This window comes from Phalacrocorax carbo, chromosome Z, assembly GCF_963921805.1.
Source record: "Phalacrocorax carbo chromosome Z, bPhaCar2.1, whole genome shotgun sequence".
Lineage (NCBI taxonomy): Eukaryota > Metazoa > Chordata > Aves > Suliformes > Phalacrocoracidae > Phalacrocorax > Phalacrocorax carbo.
Window position 1 is genome coordinate 23,412,271 of NC_087548.1, and position 18,513 is coordinate 23,430,783.

At 37.0% G+C, this 18,513-nt stretch overlaps 1 protein-coding gene across 1 annotated transcript in view; it reads left to right on the forward strand.

The window, feature by feature from the left end:
• Window positions 1–18,513, forward strand: part of NDUFAF2 (NADH:ubiquinone oxidoreductase complex assembly factor 2) — a 72,879-nt gene that overhangs the window by 43,689 nt on the left and 10,677 nt on the right. Inside the window, exons 2-3 of the mRNA XM_064438873.1 lie at window positions 5,127–5,216; window positions 14,374–14,414. Of these exons, the coding sequence (XP_064294943.1) occupies window positions 5,127–5,216; window positions 14,374–14,414 (131 nt within the window). The remainder of the gene's footprint in view (window positions 1–5,126; window positions 5,217–14,373; window positions 14,415–18,513) is intronic.

The window sequence follows — 18,513 nt, forward strand, 5'->3', positions numbered from 1 at the left end:
CTCAGAGATAAGGTGGGAAAAATTATCAAAGCTCTGAATTTGCTGTGGCTAGCGTTTCTGGGATGTAAATAAACTCTCTCAAAACTATCTTGGCTGTCTTCAGTTTCTGTTGCAACATGAGCCTACCCTTAACCTTTTTGTATTATGTCAAATGCATTGTTAGTGGGATAGAAATAATAGTTAATGAATTGTATTGGCAAAATCTGTTAGCCGTGTGAATTAAACATGGCAGACCATTTCCTTCTTACTGAACATTAGTTGTAAATGCTGTAAGAAATCAGGGCAAGGTGAGAACAATTATTTTGGTATGCAGTGTGGGGTAGTAGGAACAGCAATTAATACAAAATAACAAATTATACTAAGATGGTATAGCTATGGCACTGGCACTGTCAAAGCATTATTTTTGACCCTGAGTGCCTGGTACTTCCAGCTTTTTGGACTTGCTCATTCAGCACTTATGTACCAAGTTTAATATTGCTTGATCCTGCATCACTGTAAAACTGGAAATCACTGATCCTGGTTCTTTTGAAGGTAATGGAAATCAGAACCATAGAACAAAGCATCCTATGGCCTTATTTACTGCTCTTAAAAGTTGAAATGAGTTTCTACTATGATTTTGTAAAGCATAAAGAGTTTAGATGACCTCAAGTGTATGAATTATTAAAGAAAACATAACTACGTGTGTAAGTGATAGACGTTAGGAGCAAATATTTAAATTTTTGTATTTTATTTCAGACTTCTCTGTTGATTTATTGTATAAATAAATATGATGAGCTATTGAAAGTTATTAAAATTAATTAACATCATAGAAATCTAAATATTGAAAAAATAAAGTAAAAATTCTTTGGGGAAAAAGTATTATCTTAAAAATGTTGACATATATCCTAAGGTGGAGTTCATTCTTGCAGAAATACTGCAGTTCTGACCAGGAGCTAACATGAAGACAGTTGGAAACGAACAGGGTCCCTCAAGTGAAAATCTATGCAAAGGAGTGATCTAGGCTTGCACAAAGTAATGTTCACCTTTAAAAGGGTTGGTTTTCCCTTTCTCCACAACAAACTCTTTTTTCCTTCTCCTCCAATAGAGATGAGAACTTTGTATTTTGCTCTGAAGGTGATGGGCCACTCCTGCAACCTATAGAGGAAATAATTATTTTTTTGTTGCCTCTAGAAAAGTAGTTCTTTCTCTGCTTTGTGTGAAAAACTGCTGGTAGTTCAGTTGCTTTGCTGACTTAGGTACTGCTTCATATTTATCAAAAACTACAACTTGTTGAGGTGTTACTAGACAAGAGGAAAGAAATGGGGGTCCATTGTGTTGGGCTTTGTAAGATACTGCTGAAAAAAATGTTAGAAACCTTTGTTTCCAGTAGGTAAAGTTTATGTTGTGTTACTGATGGTGAAATAACATACCATTAGTAAATGAAGTACAATTTAATGTCTTCAGAGTACATACAGCTTCAGTAAATAGGTATGCTTTAAAAATGCTTGTTTCCTCATAAACAGTACAGCAGTGTTGTGCAACTGAAATTTAGTCCATTTGTCTTAATTTAACAAAGGCTGCATATTCCATCTGTCCATTTAAAAAAAATTTCTTTCATCTAAGTAATTGATAAAGTGTTTCCTCCATGTACTCTTACTGTGCAGACAGTGCAAATCAGCAAGCCAAAAGTCTCCTAGTCCTGAGTTCTCATGTACAGCTGAGACTAACTCAGTTTGAATGAGAATTGCGAATTGCTGCTTTAATGTGGTACCTCCATACATACACATGTGTGAAAGAGTCCCATTTCCATCTGCTTATTGCAAAACATACTGGTATTTTATAGCCGACAGGGGCTCTTGCACAGTTCAGGTACCAAAACCATCAAGTTACCTGCTGACAGTCCCATTTATCTTGTTACTGATCATAGTTTGTTCTAGCTGTACACATTAGACAAACTTGTTTGGAGGTCAACAGAGAAATCTGTTTCGCATAACAGTTCTGTGAACAGTGAAAATCGATCTAGGGCTGCTGGACATCTTTAAAATAGCGTGTGTATATATGGTTATTCCTCCCATATCAAGTTCTTAAAACTACTTGGTTATAGAACAATCCAAATGTGGGATTATTCATTATTTAACTTTATTTTGATCTGGAAGGTTCTTCAGTGGGTTTTTCTTAATGTAAATGTGGATATATCAGATTTAGTGACTGCAGCGGAAACAACTAGGATGTTTTGTTCATAGAAGAGGAGCTCTTCCTTAGAGGAAACGGAAAAATTAACATACTCATAATATCTGTGCATATCTACAGTTAACCACAGTTTTTTTGTGGAAATACAGCTCAGTTTCTAGGCTTCATAGACAATGGATATGGCTGTAGAAATTTAGCAGATAATTCATTTAAGTCATTTGCTACACCTTCACATTTCACTTACTATTTCGCTGTCAGCTTTGGCTACCCCTTTCTCATGCTGGCAGGCTGCCTAACTTCTCTTAAACTCTCTTGTTTTCAGGCCGTTATACAAATTCACTTTGGCCATCACACATTGACTTTCAGATAGACTGGGACAAAAAAGCTTATATATATATATATATTTGTACAGTAAGAAAGTATATAAATCTAAAATGTGTAAATACTGTATCACTTGCTGAAAGATCTGTCCATTTCTTAGACTCCTTGGCCATTTTGCCTGCTTGTAACTCCTGCAAAGTTGCAAATCTTGGCTACTTCAGTATTTTGTGTGCTATGTATTCCGTACATCTGTTAAATTCTTTCTGAAGTAATCTGGTTTTTGTTTTGTAAGTTATTGGCTGTTATTCTTTGGATATGTTGTGTTTTATATAAACCCGACTTGAAGTATTAATGGTGCTTCTATGTTTCTAAGATCTAGTGGTCACATGAAAATGAGGTTAATTTTAAACTTAAAACTCTAAATACTGGTTCTTATATTGCTATTTGTAATTGCTTCCTGTGTATACTTAGAAGTGAAGTTTCTTGAGTTGGAGTAGCAGAGAACGCAGTGTTTATTTGAAAACGTGAATGAATTAGTCTATATAAATCAAAACAGTCAATACCTTTCATATATAAAAAAACCACACTTCTTAACTGTAAAACGTTTTAATTACATCTAAAGTGGACTGAGTGTGATCTTCAATAGAAAAGTCTATGTCAACTATTTGTCAGTGGTGGTCTGCAAAAGAAACCTAGTGGACAAGGCAAATCAGCAGAAGTGAAGTGTCGTGTGTACATCACAAATGCGGAGAGGCTTAAAAGCCACCAGCACTACTGTGTGATGATTCTTCAAAATAACATCTTTGCGAAATGACTTTCTGAGTTTGGCTCTACGATGTGATTTGAGCGTGGGATCTGGAGAAATAATTTTTTACATGTGTCTTATAAAAGCTCGTAGCAGAAGATAAAGTGGTGTATTTTGTTAAAAGTAGATTAGTTAAAAACATTTTATTTGGGAATGTATAAAGACACAACATCAATCACAAGTCACGGAAGCAAGTAGAAAACTACAGTTCTTCATTACTTTTGCTTACGTCAGTTTACTTAGACTGTTCTACCTGTATAGGACTCAAATTACGGACTGCTTTTTAAAAGGTTCTGTGCTAACAGTGAAATCTAGTGAATTTCCAACAATGGAGAAGAGTGTTAGTTCTGAGACTTACATAGGATCAGACCTAATTAGATAGGTCTTCAGCTTTTCTGGATGGGAAGAACGTAATTCTGTGTTTTTGTTTTGCTTTGTAGATTAAGAGTTTGAGAAATTGAATTATACATGGTATTGTTGAAAGGAAATTATTTTAAAGCAAGTGAATGAAGTATAATATCTTCAACATAGGAATTGTGTACTTATAAAACAAATAAGTATAAATCGTGTATCTTTCAACACTGATTAAAAATACCTGATCTTGGAGGTGAAAGTATGCTACATTATTTTCTTTGCCTGATAGCATATCTGAAACAGTAAAAATGTTGCATTGCTTAAAAATAAAAAGAAATATTATAAAGCTAAAGAAAGTACTTAGAAAAGGAATTTCAGTTTCTATACAAGTTCTTATTTTACTGTATTAAATACTTAATAACAAACAATAGTATTAAGTTTAGCTATTAATTTTGAGTGGTAACTGATAACTGCTATCAGTTTTAAAATAACTTCATTTTAAATACTTGTTGAAAGCATACTGAAGGAATGAACTGCATTAATCACATAATTATGACAAAAATATTTTATGCAGATACCTCTTTCTGTTTCCTTAAAAGGCCAGATTTCTCCATATCAGCTTCCCAAGAAGAGAAAAAGCTGGGAGAAAAAGCCTGGGGAATGTTGTTAGGTTTTTTTCCCTGTGAGAGATGGAGAACTTGCACATCCTTCCAGTATCTGCTAATTTTAAAAAGCAAATTAAAATACTCTGTCTCTGTACAGTAGCATGACATCTGACAGTCAGTCTGCTGTGTGCTACTTCACCAGCTGAACCTTAATTCTTCCTCTTTGGCAGTAGTATAATCTGTGCGTGGGATGTAGGTCCAGATTGTCCACACTGGCTCCCCTTTCAATATACTGAATGTTCGCTATCAGACAGCTACCTAGTAGCTTTTGTTTTTTAACACAGAAAATATTTCGTTTCGATGCATATGTGAAAAGGCTCACATGCACAGGGCAGTTGCCAGTGATTGGAGATGATGTGTCCTGACTGCTTTGCAAAGGTAACCAGTGAACTTTCAGTGCTGGTTTTTGACTTGAGGACAGCATCAAGTTTCTGATCCCTCACCAGCAATGGTGTGGAAAATACCAAGGTGAGGGTAAAAACAGTTGGTAGAAAACTAATTGACAGTTCTTCAGAGAAGCATTCTCAAAGGGAGGGATACATTAAGGGGGATAACTTGAGTTGAAATGTATTTGTTATTAATAGTCCGAGTCAACTCTAGACCATGCAAGCTTTTATTCAAGTTACTGAAACACATAGCATTTCAAACTGACATCTAGATCGTAATCATTTTCTGAGTATTTTATTCCTTCATTTTTTACCCTGTAGACGTCATTGCACTTGTGTAACTACAGTTCTTTCAAAACAATAACATAATCAGCAATTTAAATACAATATAGAAATACATTTAACTGCCTTTTTTTTTTCCTATAGGGCAGATAATACCAGAAAGAAGATTTGTAGAAGCAATAAATCGTCAAGCATATCTGTATGAAATGGGTGACTTTCCAACAGAATGGGAAGGTAAATCCTGAAATTTTTTGTTTTATTTCAAGATAATTTTGCCATTGAATGTAGGTTCAATGTTTTTAATGGAAAGCCTGACTATTGTCAGTTATCATTCATTTTGAGTAATGCAGACTTTTGTTTAACTGCCTAGTTATTATGAATTCTTAAAGTAACCCCTTTACAAATAGGATAAATTATGTTTAGGAAATTAGTACTTAATAAAAATGTAAATAAAGCCTGTGTGATCATGTCTTTCTCCTATTAAATGTTAAAATACTTGTGCCTGAGGGAGATCTGATAAAATAACCAAAACTACATGTGTTACACTTCCTAATTATGCCTTCACTACAGGGTTAATTTGTAGGTTAGTTGAATTATTGGTGGTGCAGTGATGGGGCTTCTTTTTTTACAGCAGTATTTGGCTTCCTATACTCTTCCTTGCACAATCTTGTAGTATGCTGGAGAACCTGTTAATAATTAACTATTTTCTCCACTGCTACTGATGAAAATTTTGTCCAAAAATTTGGACATAGAAAGAAATTCTGGGAGGTTAGAGGTTTTCGTGGTTTAGCCCCAACCAGCAACTAAACACCACACAACTGCTCTCTCACTCCCCCGACCCCTGTGGGATGGGGGAGAGAATTGGAAGAGCAAACGTAAGAAAACTCATGGGTTGACTTGAGAAGAGTTTAATACTACTACTACTAAGAAGAAGAAGAAAAGAAAAGTAACAAAAGAGAGAGGTGACATCTGGGGGGGACACACACCCCCAACAAGTGATGAAACTGTTCCCCACCTGCTGACTGACGCCACCAGTTCCTGAGCCATGATGACTTCCCCCCCAGCCAACGCCCCCCAGTTAATATACTGAGCGTGACATCATATGATATGGAATATCCCTTTGGCCAGTTTGGATCAGCTGTCTTGGCTGAGCCCTCTCCCCTTCCAGCATCTTGTGCACCCGGCAGAGCATGGGAAGCTAGAAAAGTCCTTGACTAGTGTAAGCTCTACTTGGCAACAAATAAAACATCAGTGTGTTATCAATATTATTCTCAATCTAAATCCAAAACACAGCGCTGTATCAGCTACAGTGAAGAAACTTAACTCTATCTCAGCCAAAACCATGACAGTGGTGTTCCTTAGGATTAGCTGAGCAGCCCTTGGACAAAGAGAGAAAGGAGAGAGGGAGTGTGTGTTGGTCCTTGAGGGTGTAGGAGCTCAAGCCAAGTGTGGGGTTAAATGTGGCTTAAAATCCAGACTATAGCATAAGCAAGGAACTCCTGAAATAGTAGACAGAGTCTATCCATCATTCAGCATGCTTTTTGGGGAGAATAATATATAGGCATCTCCCAGAAGTTGATAGGTTTAAAGCAAACAGATTTTAAGCAGTATGTAGTTAAACTGGGGAATTCCTTGTCATTGAATATTCTGCTTGCTGGGAGTTTGCATGAGATCAGAAAATTATTTTAAAAATTCATTGAAGAAAAATCCTTCTCATACACACATATTACTGTGGTTAATTTGTCAGTGAGCTGCAGATTAATGGAAGCTACGGTGGTTTTTGATGAAATATTGCAATATACTTGCTTGACATCCTTCTCTTTCCTTTGCGCTCACTGTTGGCCCCTTAGGGACGTGATACCTAAAAAAAAAACTTTGGTCCCATTATGTTCCTTAGCAGAGTCAGTAGAGAAATATCAAATGTTCCCGGCTTGCATTTTGTCATTGTCGTTACACTGATTCCTATGATTTTTTTAAATGATCAGCTAAGGCTAGTATTAACAGCTAAAAGCTTCTCAACGGTGTTTCAAGCCTATTACCAGCATTTGCCAACTGTGGCAAAACCACCAGTCACTGCTGGTTATCTCAGGTCTGTGTGACTGTCATGCAGTCACTCTGCACCACCATCACTGAGAAGCCTCAGTATGTATAAAGCCTCAGGTAACTCTGCTGTGAATGAATTCTCACCTAAGACCTGCTGCTGACTTTTCAGAGCCAAAAAATACAACCTGATAGTCTCTACCTGCACACTCTACCTGCACTTGGCTGGAGTTAACAGGAAACAACATGGGCAGTCAGACAGTCTTGGATGGGTGTGGGCTAACCACCCTTTCACAAAGGGTCTTAGACTGGTTCAACCAACTTGCTATAGGAACCTGTTCCTTAGGACTGATGTAATTGATGTGGCATTGATAAGCCTGCACTGGATCTCTCTTCAGAAACGTTAGCACAAATCCATGTAACTTGACAGTGTGGTACATGGGAGGGTACAGCTGTATGGAAGGATGCTTTTGGCAAGCACCAGTACAAGACCCCTGGAGTCAGGTACCCTGCAGTATGGACTTGCATAAAAAGATGCAGCTGCCAGACCTGAGAGGCACTTTTGCAAGTCAAGCCATCTTATTCAGGTTTGTTTTAAAGAAGAAAAGGCAACTGGCCAGTCCCATTTTTATGAACTCCATTTACACTTTTAAAGCTTAACTTCCTCATCTTTGTAGCGGTGTTTTTTTTCCTTAGTGATTTTATCAGCATCAAATAGACTTCACAGAGAAAAGTAAAATTTACAGTATGCAGATAGGTAACTGTCTTTTCCTCTTAAGTGCTGAATTTCTTTAGAAACAGAAAGAAAAGAGGCATGCATCTTCTTTTGCCCTGTGCCTTCCTCAGGCAGAATGGATGTATAGTGCATGTTTCTGACAGATAAAGTATGAGAATTTCACAGAAAAGGCTAACCTGTATTTTTATGTCCAATGCCAGACTGAACATTACAAACAGTTTTGTGGAACTATAAAATAATTTTAAAAAGTGAAAACTGGTACTTCTGCTGTGGGTATAGAGGCTGTTCAGAGAACCATTGTGCCTTTGCTATATATTGGGTTGTGAATTAGGGATGTGGAGTGCTCTGAAGTTCGGTTCACTACTTTTCTGCCTTCTGTAAAATGAAAAATTCTCAATGAGTAAGAAATGGGAAAAAAATGGAAAGAGTAAGAGTTCAGATAATACTATGGAAGCCATTTATCTGAGTGGAAGGTTTTAATATGAGGTTTTTAGACATTCTTTGCTGAAAGGCTCATTACAATTCAATTCCCTATTTTTTCCTCTTTAAGATTGGTCAAGAAGTTTACCAGGCCCACAAGACCTGTGCTGAAGTTTCACTCTGTATCTTCTGTCTAGACTCTTGAAATTCCCAATGCATTCTTTCTGTGGGTGTTCACTTTACAATTCTTGGTGTTGTAGATGCTGATCATTCCAGCAAATAGTCTGGGGCTTTGCAGAAGGATTTCTAAAATGCTTGCTGTTTTCTCTGAACAGTAAAAGAAGAATATAAGGTTAGAAGGCTTTATAATATTTCTTACTTCTGTGTTATCTTTACTTCTGGAAATTATTTTGATTTTTAGTATTCTAAGTCCTCTGTACTGAGCGCATGCTTACTTCTCCACGGGCCTTCTTTCCAAATCCTGTGTATGCACTTTGACGTCTCTGGCCTCTCGGCTTCAGTTTTGGCTGGTTCAGCAATATCGGTCTCCTCGCCTAGCCTTCTCAGGCTTTTCACTTCAAGGACTGTGCTGAAGTTTCTGTTGCCTTATTTCCTCTCCTTTTTCTTGGAATCTGCAGAGAGCTGCTTTCACCTTTGCTGTCTTTGTTGTGCCAGGGCTCAGTTTTTTCACTTGTGGATAATCGTTAATGGCTGCCTGATTTAAAAGCGGTCATCCCAGCAGCCTTTCCCTCTCCTTGTTTCCCTACACCATGCTGCTGTGACCAGAAAAGAAGCTTCTTGTGATCCAAATGAATAAAGTAGTGTCCCTGGAAATACTTAAGGGCATGAGTTGTATGAGCAGAACTTGCACAAAATCACGGACAAGGGTTTGCTTAAGGAGTGGGAGCAGGCTGTAGGGAAATTTGAAGAGAGTCTGAGTTAAATCTCATTGTGTATCTAAGACATGCAGCCTGGACAGCTGGTAAACTAAGGGACTGATTTTGGTGCTGCGTTTATCAAGTTATAAACATGTAATAAGGTAACTGAGACCAAGTAGAAAGATCTAAAGCAAGTAGATAAACCAATCATCCAGATTACAGACTCAATCTGTGCAAGATGTTTCTCGGACTCTGGAGAGGATGTTTGTGTGTTAGTCCTGAGAGTTTACTGAACACAGGGCCGAGGGCGTACTCCTGAAGGGTTTGCCTGGAACTTTTCTCCTGAAGATGGTAGTTTTGAGTGCTCCCCAGGATTAAATTTTCCAGATTCTCAGACCTGTGAATTTTACAAACATTCTGAATGGCCATTAAGGCTTTTGTAAAACTGAAACATGCTCAATATTAAAAGAATAGAATCATAATCCCTTGTGTTCTCTTTAATCTTAGTGTTAGCTATTTGTACAATGAAAATTAAGTCAATTCTTATTTTAAAAATCCCAAAGTGTGTTTCCTTTTGTACTCTAGTTTTGAATTCAGAATGTAATCCATAAGCACAATTCACATATTACCTGTTTTTGTTTAGGTGAAGCCTCTTGTATTTACTGTAGAGTGGGAGTCCATACCTTTCCCTAGGCAATAAGGATGCACACAACAGATAACCTTTCTGTAATGTTAGTTCTGAATGTTCATCTTCTGTAGAATGTGTAATCTACCTCCTCGGGACATGTCAATAGTGCTCCTGAGAGGAGATGAGTAATTTTACATACCTATAGAGATTCATAAGATTGCATGCTTCATGCAGCATTTTATTGCCCATCTAGTCCTAGTCTCTATTTTTTTTCTTTCCTGGTGAAATTTAATGATTAATGGGATTCTTAATTTGCATGCTCACTTTTACACTCATTACAGTGTGTTATGTGCCAGTAGGAGCCTTAAAGCTCAATGAAAATCTCATGCATACTAATGAGAATGCAAATGAGCACTGATGAAAGAATGCAAGGGTCTTAAGGTAGGGAATGTCCAGCTATCTTGCAAAATTCCTTTTAGACAAAAGTAGCTTTACAATAAGTACAGAATGCAAGAAGTGCCATCCAGATAAAATTAGAAGCAGCAGCATAACTAGTTTGAAAGGAGGCAATGATTCACATTGCCAAAGCTTTGGGGGGCAGGGAGGCATGTTTTGGTTGCACTCGGTACACACGTTACCTTGTCTACTTTACCAAGTTTAAAACATCTTGGCTGACAATGGTGAGGGCAGTTTGTTTGTGTAGGGAATGGGAATGTTCATGTGGAAATCTTTTCTAGCTATAACTGTCACTGGACACATTTTAATTAAGTGTATGCATGTGTGCATATGGTATTCAAATAATATGTAATAAAGCACCTACCTGCCTTGTTTCCATCAACAAGTATTTAACTATGGTATAAATCTGGTAAGTAATTTAAACCTGCATTGACCAAAAGAGTAATGGAGAGTGCAAAGAAAGGTGGGGGAGCTTATCAGTTGCTAAGTTGTATACTCTTGACTATATTTTTCAAAGAGAATGCAAGGTGTCTTAATTTCAAGATATCATTTGCTTGGATTTTGTTAAAATCAGTGCTAACTCAGTAGTAAATCACTGGTCGTATTTTTGTATACATTCATTCTTCCTTTAATTGTTACCATTAATTTCTTTTAAGCCTGAGTTATGAGGTGTTGGTGGTGTTTTGCACCTTATGTTGGATGTTCAAAATTTTGTTGATACCTTAGAAAAAATTGAAAGGGTTTTTAAGTTTTCTGTCTGAAAGAGAACCACCTGAAAACTGGTGGGAATTAAATATATCAGAGTCTTCCCATTCCTCTCCCCGAAGACTGAGGAGTGGTTAGATGAACTATTAGAAAAATGTATTGCTTTTGAAAGACTGAAAAAACTATTAGACACTAAAGTACAGTGTACTAAAATATACTCAATTCAGGTGATGTTTTCTTTGCTTTTAATCTTGTAATACATCTTGAGCGGTACTTTATGTGGAATAGTTCAGAAATGGATTTGCACAGAGGGAATATTATATAAAGCTAACTAAATTAATCTTATGGCTATAAAGAGATTTTAGTAAATTTTGTTACTGTATTTCTTCTTCAGTTACATAGGAGTGAAGGAATTTTTCATTAAATAACGATTTTCGAATGCAGCTCATTAGAGATGTTAAAATTAATTTACCTGTAGTTATTTGGAAAATGGTATCCAATCTTTGTGTCAGCAAGTTATTTAGGGTTAAACTGAAAAAGATTTGTAGTTCAGACATTTATTAGAAAGAAGGAAGGTTGATAGCTCCTATAAAACCATGCATTTCCAGCTTATTATAGCTGGAAAGAAAAATAGCACATCATTATAACTGTGTGCATTATTTGCGTATTTAAATACATACAGTCTGATATTGGAATGTTTGATATGAGAAATCTTCCTAAATTAAAGTTTATTATTGCTTTTGAGCGTTGATACTAATTGAGATCTATTAATGAATGAGAATGTGTCATGTAACGTTCCTTGCTTCACAGCTTCTGTTCACAGAACACGTGTCATTGTGTTACCCTTCACTGTTCTGTCTGTGGTTTGTTAAACTGAGGCAGATAATTAAATGGTAAAATCTTTTAATAGAAGTATTCTGTTAATCTGAAAATCATTAATCAAATAACTGCCTAAAGGTCCCATCTGCTATTGAAAGAATATCTATTGTAATAATTGTATTTCAGCAGTAGTTTCTAACGGCAGCTTCATTTTTGTAGGGTTTCAAATTTTAAGAATTTTTCTTTAGGAATCACTAACTATAACCAGTTGATGTTAAAATGCAGCTCATGTTGTAAGAAAATACTGGCAATTTTAAAAAAATGAAGCAATTTTTAGGTGCTGAGAGCTGTGGAATTGAAACCAGTGGTACTGTACATCTATGTGATAGAAGCAAGGTATGGGAAGGCAGAAGATGATACTTAGTTGAAAGTAATCCCTTAAATTTTGAAGGTTTAAGACTTAATTTTTTACAAAACATTTTAAACTACTGCTTTTCCTTTTTTCTCCAGCTGACTCTTGTATCAGTTAGTGTCTGGTCTATGTTCTTCACTATGCCCTGTACTTCTACCTCTTTTTTGCTTTTCTGGATGTTGTTGGAACTGTTGCTAAGTGCAGAGAAAGACTAATTCTGTCAGGAAGAAAGCCTTGTGTGCTGTGTTTTTCTCTAATATTGCTGTTGGTCCTTTTACAAAGAGTGTCTGCAAGGCTGCCAGCTGAGAAGTGCCAGTCTCAGTCATGCCAGTTTAGTCTCTGACCTTGCCAGATTTTGCATTTGTGAATCCTCATAAAATTTAAATGTTTGAAAGTGCTTCAGGTACATGCAATATCTTTTAGTTCCATAGATTTAATAGAAAGTCATTTAGTTGTATTTTGGGTTATCTTAATGGGCTTTCTTTCTTTCCAGTAACATAAAACTTTGGCAGAAAGGGTGATGTTGACTATTCAGTGCTCAGTCGCTTCTCCACGATGGTAGACTTGTGGCTCATCTTCATTAGGACCAAAAGACCTTTGAGAAGAGCTGACAGGGACTGCTTTTAAGAAAAGGTGTTTGAGAATGGTATTTAAAAGAACTTATCTTCAGAAAATGTCATCTGATAGACAAGAACCAAAAGTAGTACCTTGCTTCATATCATCACAGGTATTTTACCATTAACCTCGAGTTAAGTCTGTTGGCCTTGCCATCATGGCTAAATTCCAAACTGTGTAATGCCATTTTGTTTCCCTTAATTCCATTTTTATGTTAAATGGAAGCTATTCCTCCTAAAACCAGTTTCATAATGTTGCTGAAGCAGAGTGGTGTTAGTGTTTCACCCTATGTGTAACTGCATTTTCAGTAGTAGGTGACATTATGACTGTGCAGCTTTTAGTGTTCTGGACTTGCTGTCTGATTCATTCCCCTCAAAATACAGCACCAATAGTATTAGAAAATTAAAATTTGGAATAGTTCCTTCTTAAAGCATTTCTGATACTTTATAGACAGCTGCAGGTTAGAACAGGAATTTGACTGGGTGATAATGATAAATGTCATTTTTGCTCTGATTTTCAAGCACAGTAACAAAACTCTTAATTATCAAAACAACCATACAAAAGAACATTTTGCCACGTCTCGGCACTTGGAACTGGCTTTCCTTATGTTTGTCCTTCTGTTCATTACTGGCCACTTGCATTCTGCTACTCGTTCATCTGAAAAACATGAGCGGAAAAGACCAATGTCTATAAAATATAGAACCCAGTGCTAACCAATTGTGTGGATTGAAAAGGCATGAAAAAATGCTGTGGTGGTGATACTTTCAGAGAGTGCTCGATATTGCCTTGTCCACAGTCAAGTAATTTGTTTGTCTAAATAATGCCTGTAATAGTTGGAGCTACCTCTAATAATTCATTGGCTGAATGAAGCAAGACCCGATGGAGTGCCGCTTCTCTGTCTGCAGTGGGGTCCCTTTGGATTGCTACCTCCAGTCAGTCCCACACTAACCATCAGTGTTTGCAATGGGAGTGGGCGTAAGTCTATTGATATTGGTTCACCATGGAGAACCTGAGCCCCGGGGCAATTGTCATTGCCACTGCTTTCATTCCTCTCTTCTCTTTTCCAGCATGAATTGACTGAGATGGAGGGAGCCTCAATGCAGTGGGTAGTCCCACACAGCTGTAGGACATGGTACAGTCAAGGCTCTGCAGACCTTCAGTTAGGTGTGGGGCTGTGTCTTGCACCCCTGTAAAGGAATTCTAGGTGGCACTAACATAAATAGGTTTTCAGCTTTAGCAATGCCTGAGACATATACAGGAGTCCTTTTGCTACAGAGTGGTCAAAGGCTTTTCATCCTTTTCAGCGGTCATCTTATCATTTTCTCAGGGTGAAGCTCGGCTCTATAACAAGCTCAACAATGGGCCTGGGCCATGAGCCCTGCTTTTTAAGGCCTGTTTTGGCAGCCAGAGTGGTATGTAAACTGTGCCCAAGCTCTCCTCACAGAGCTGATTCCCTCCGCACCACCACCTTTCCTTCTGTGATGACTGAGAGTATTGACAGGAGAAGTAACATCCTGGATCTTAGTTTTTTTGGAAATTATATGGCTTGCCAGGTTGCGGCAAATTTTATTGTAATTGTCTATATACACATTTGCTCTCTGTTACAAACTCATCATAACTTTGAGTTTTAATACTGTCCATGATGTTTGAAATAATCAATTTGATTTTTATTTCTTTTGCAGCATGGATAAGAAAAAAAAGAAATGATCCACCCACCATTGAGGTGAGAAAGATGAAGTGTCTTTAATTTTTCCATTATTGTAATTAAACTACAATAATTAATTTATAGCAGACTTATCTGTCCAGTAATTTGTCACTTTTGGTGGAGAATTTACATGTTGCTTGCCTAATTGATGAAATCATACACAAACTAGATATCTAACACTTAGGAAAAAGAAAGCCAACTGGAAATATAAACTCCAATGTTCTTTAGTTGTTACTTTTATCTAGATGAATTCTTCAGGATGATCTACATAGATTCTTTAAGATGATCATGGCCATTCAAGAGTCTCTTTAATGAAACAAATTCTGAAATTACTGCTATGAATTTTTAAAACAGGTCATCTATGTATTAATGCAATGTTTTTTCATGGTAGTTGACATTAAAATGCAGATTTCACATCCAGTTGTCAGTGGATTTATCAATACAGGAAAACAAATTGCACTAACACTTTACAATGCTAATGAGATGGGGGAGATGCAGGCATGACTTTTTCCGTAAGTGGTGTGTTATGGAATGAAGTAGGGAAATATCCTACAGTCTTTCATGCTGATGAGTTTGTAAAGAGTGGAACAAGTCTGACTGTTGATCTGTGTATGCAGATGCACACACATATGCTACCTGCCCTGGATTTGTATTACAAGTTGCTAAGCACCAGCTAGGTATGAGTGAGTAGATGAGGCATGGTTAACTACAGAAGGTTCAAACTGACACCCACAGAGGCAGATACTTGACTTGCATCAGTAGAAATAACTGTGTCAAATTCAGTGAAGTTATGCTGGCATGCTCTAGACAAAGATTTGGTCACTGAGATCTTCTGGAATATACTCATTTGTGAAAAGTTGTCCTGCCCGCCTGTGTGTTAAGATGACCTGGGGAAGCTTGTCAGTTGATGTTTACAGACGTAACTCATTCAAATAACCTCCCACACAACTTACAGCTTTTCAGCTAATTCTCTCTGCCTCCTTTTTGCACTTGCCACTGAGGTTGTAGAGGTAATAAGGGCTATAATGCACCCGTGAATGGAAGAAGCTTAAGTTACATTTATCCTCAAATCTTTTTAGGACCTGAAGCAGATTAACTTTTATTTGCATTAACATTCAGGGAAGTATTAAGTGTGATTTTAAAATATTTTTTCCCCTCTCCTGCCTCATTCTAGTGTGCAGAAGTTGTGCACTTGTGCAGAAGCGGTACTGCAGCAGTTGTTCTGCCTAAGCTTGGACAGATTTTTAAAGTAGCTCTGGCTTATGCTAACCATATACATACAGCTTTTATTGTTGAAATTACCAGCTCAGGATACTTGAAGGTGGGGGGTGTTGCACATCTTTTGTCCTATTATTTGCATAAACCAGGCTGCCATGATAATTTTTCTAAGATAAACCTCCTGCAGCGAATCTGGGCAGCCTTGGGTTTTGAACTGGTGCAATAAAGCTTGTCCTGGTGTTGGAGGTGTTGGTTCTGTTTCAAAATAGGAAGCAAGGAGTCTCCACAGGTGAGAGAACTGTGGATCAATACTGTTCTAAATATTTTACCTTCCAGAAAAAGCAATTTATGGACGATGAAATACTATTGGGAATAATGGTGCATTCAGAGTTACAGGACTGCTTATACCTTCAGTTTCATGAGGTAATAGGTCTGAAAAATAACTTAGCAGCTAGTACTCTACCTGCAGGGCTGTACATTGACCTTGTCGGAGTAGAAGTGATATACCAGGAATTTGAAAAGTAGCTATCTTTTCTTTCAAGTAATCTCTAACTTGTTTTTTTCCGGAATTAGAAAAGGTAGTTCAAATATATGTATGTTAGGAAAATTCTTACTAATATTTTGAAAACAATACTGCAGTCACATTTTAAATATGTGATAGTGCAGCTTAATTTTTTTTCCTTTATTAGTGTAGGGTGATACATATGAGCTACTTTTCTCCTGATTTGAAACTGTTATACCACAAACCCTTATACCACAATATCATTATGAATATAATTATACTAGTGAAGCACGTATAGAATACCGTTTGGTCCCTATTTGTAGGACTGATTGGCATTAGTGTTTTAGCTACATAAACTTTACTGGCTGCTGTTCTGTATTATGTTCCTTTTTTGATGGTAATGCTGGTATGGTAAACTGCTGTTTGACAGCTATGGAACGAGGGAATATTTGTGACCATATTTCATACTGAAACCCTGTTATGACAAATCTCCTTGTTCTTTCACATATTTCTCAGGAGACAAGACTACTTCTGAAAAAGGATGCAAAGCTCACAAATTTTGCATTTTTGCTTAATGACACTTTACTGTCAACACCATATTGTAACACCACAAAAAAGCATTACAATTCCTAAAGCATAAGTTTCTGGAGCTGTGCCTATGTTCCTAACTTTGTGGTCTGTAATACCATTTTTTTTTATGGTTTTCCTTTTTTTCCTGTCCTTTGCCCATCATAATTTTTTTTTCTTTCTAATATCAAATGACATATGTTAAACTTTATTAACATTTCTCTTCCCCTTCTCTGCTCTGTTTGCCTACCGTCCCCCTTTAGTATTTTATATTTGGGTTTTCTATATTTGTCAGACTTGTCTTTCATTCAGCTCTCAGCTATAGATGATAGAGGTTGCCAAACTGCTCAGGCTATCAGATCTCACGATGAGCTCTATGATCAAACTTCAACTGAAAATATTACAGAGGTGTGGCTTCACAAATCAACTGGATCTCACTGTCCTTACTGAGAGCCCTCATGACCACATTTTGGGAACCAATGTTTTGATGAATACTGTAGGCCAACAAAATGTCATTCATAATCATGATGATGTGTCAGTCACTTCAGTGAGAATGAATGTGAGTTGCCCTTCCTTACGCTGGTCAAGGTAGCTGGGTCATGACACCAGCTAAGTCTGTTGACGGTGTTGATAATGTTTTGGGTTCAGGCCATTCTTTCTTCCACAAACTGGTATTTTTTTGTTTCCATTATAAGGCTTTCATTTCCTCACAGAAGAAATTGCTTTACATCTCTTTTTCTTTAGATTCTATTTTTTTTTATGGAAGAATACTCCAGTGACTTCACAAGACAACCTGTTCAGTGTTAAGTGTTTCACATACTTTATAATTTCTTTCCTCTCTCTGTCCCCACCGCCTTCCCCCCATTTTTGGAGGAAGTCACTTAGACTTCTGTGTACTGGGCTAGTCATAACCCAAGAATGCTGCTCATTGCCATGGTTATTTCTAGTCTGACCAGTAACGTAAGGCATGTTAGTGGCTGGAAGCCTTGAGTTTTAAAAGCTAGCTTCTGGGATACTGGAAACAGTTGGTTGCCTTTTGATTTTGTTACAGCTTGAAATATGCCAAGCCTCATTCTCAACTCAGTTATGATGAGGGTGATAACTTTGCAAATGAATGCAGATCAAGTTGTTCCTTATCTTGCGCTTAAACATATTCTGTTCCTACGGTAATCAGGGACTCCATCTTGATAGAAAATTGCAGATCATGTCTGCACCTAGTGGAAGCGTGCACGTGTGCATACACATACATATACACATACTGCTTTATAACAGGTGAGAATCTGAGCTTGTATATGTACATTTTTGCATTACAATAGCATTCTGTCATCTGTGCCTTTATATATATTGTGTATGGTCATATAGGGTTGGCTGAGGAAAACTTCTCATTACCTTTATTCCTGTGCAGCTGTAAATTATATTTTAAACAATTTAACAAGTGATGAATAATTAAGTAGTCTATTACATTTCTTTATTATGTATATAGGAAACTAGGTGTATGTAGTGTGTTTTCGGCAAATAGGAAATATGTTCTTGTCTAGAGGGCTTACAGTTCTAAATTAATTAAAGGCTACAAATATTAAAATATTTTTAATCAGGTGCTATTTTGTGGAAGCAGATTTAATAATTTATCACTTTATATGCAAATTAGTTTACCTGCTAAGCATTAATGTTGTCAGAATTTATTAACAAAAGTTGTCTTGGGATATAGGAGTTGTTTTATAGGAGTGATGTTTCATCCATGCAAATTATATCTTTAAGAGACTAATCACTTCCATTATTTGAGCCATAGTCCACTTTCAGTATGGCTCGTCAACCAGGTTGATGAGCCAG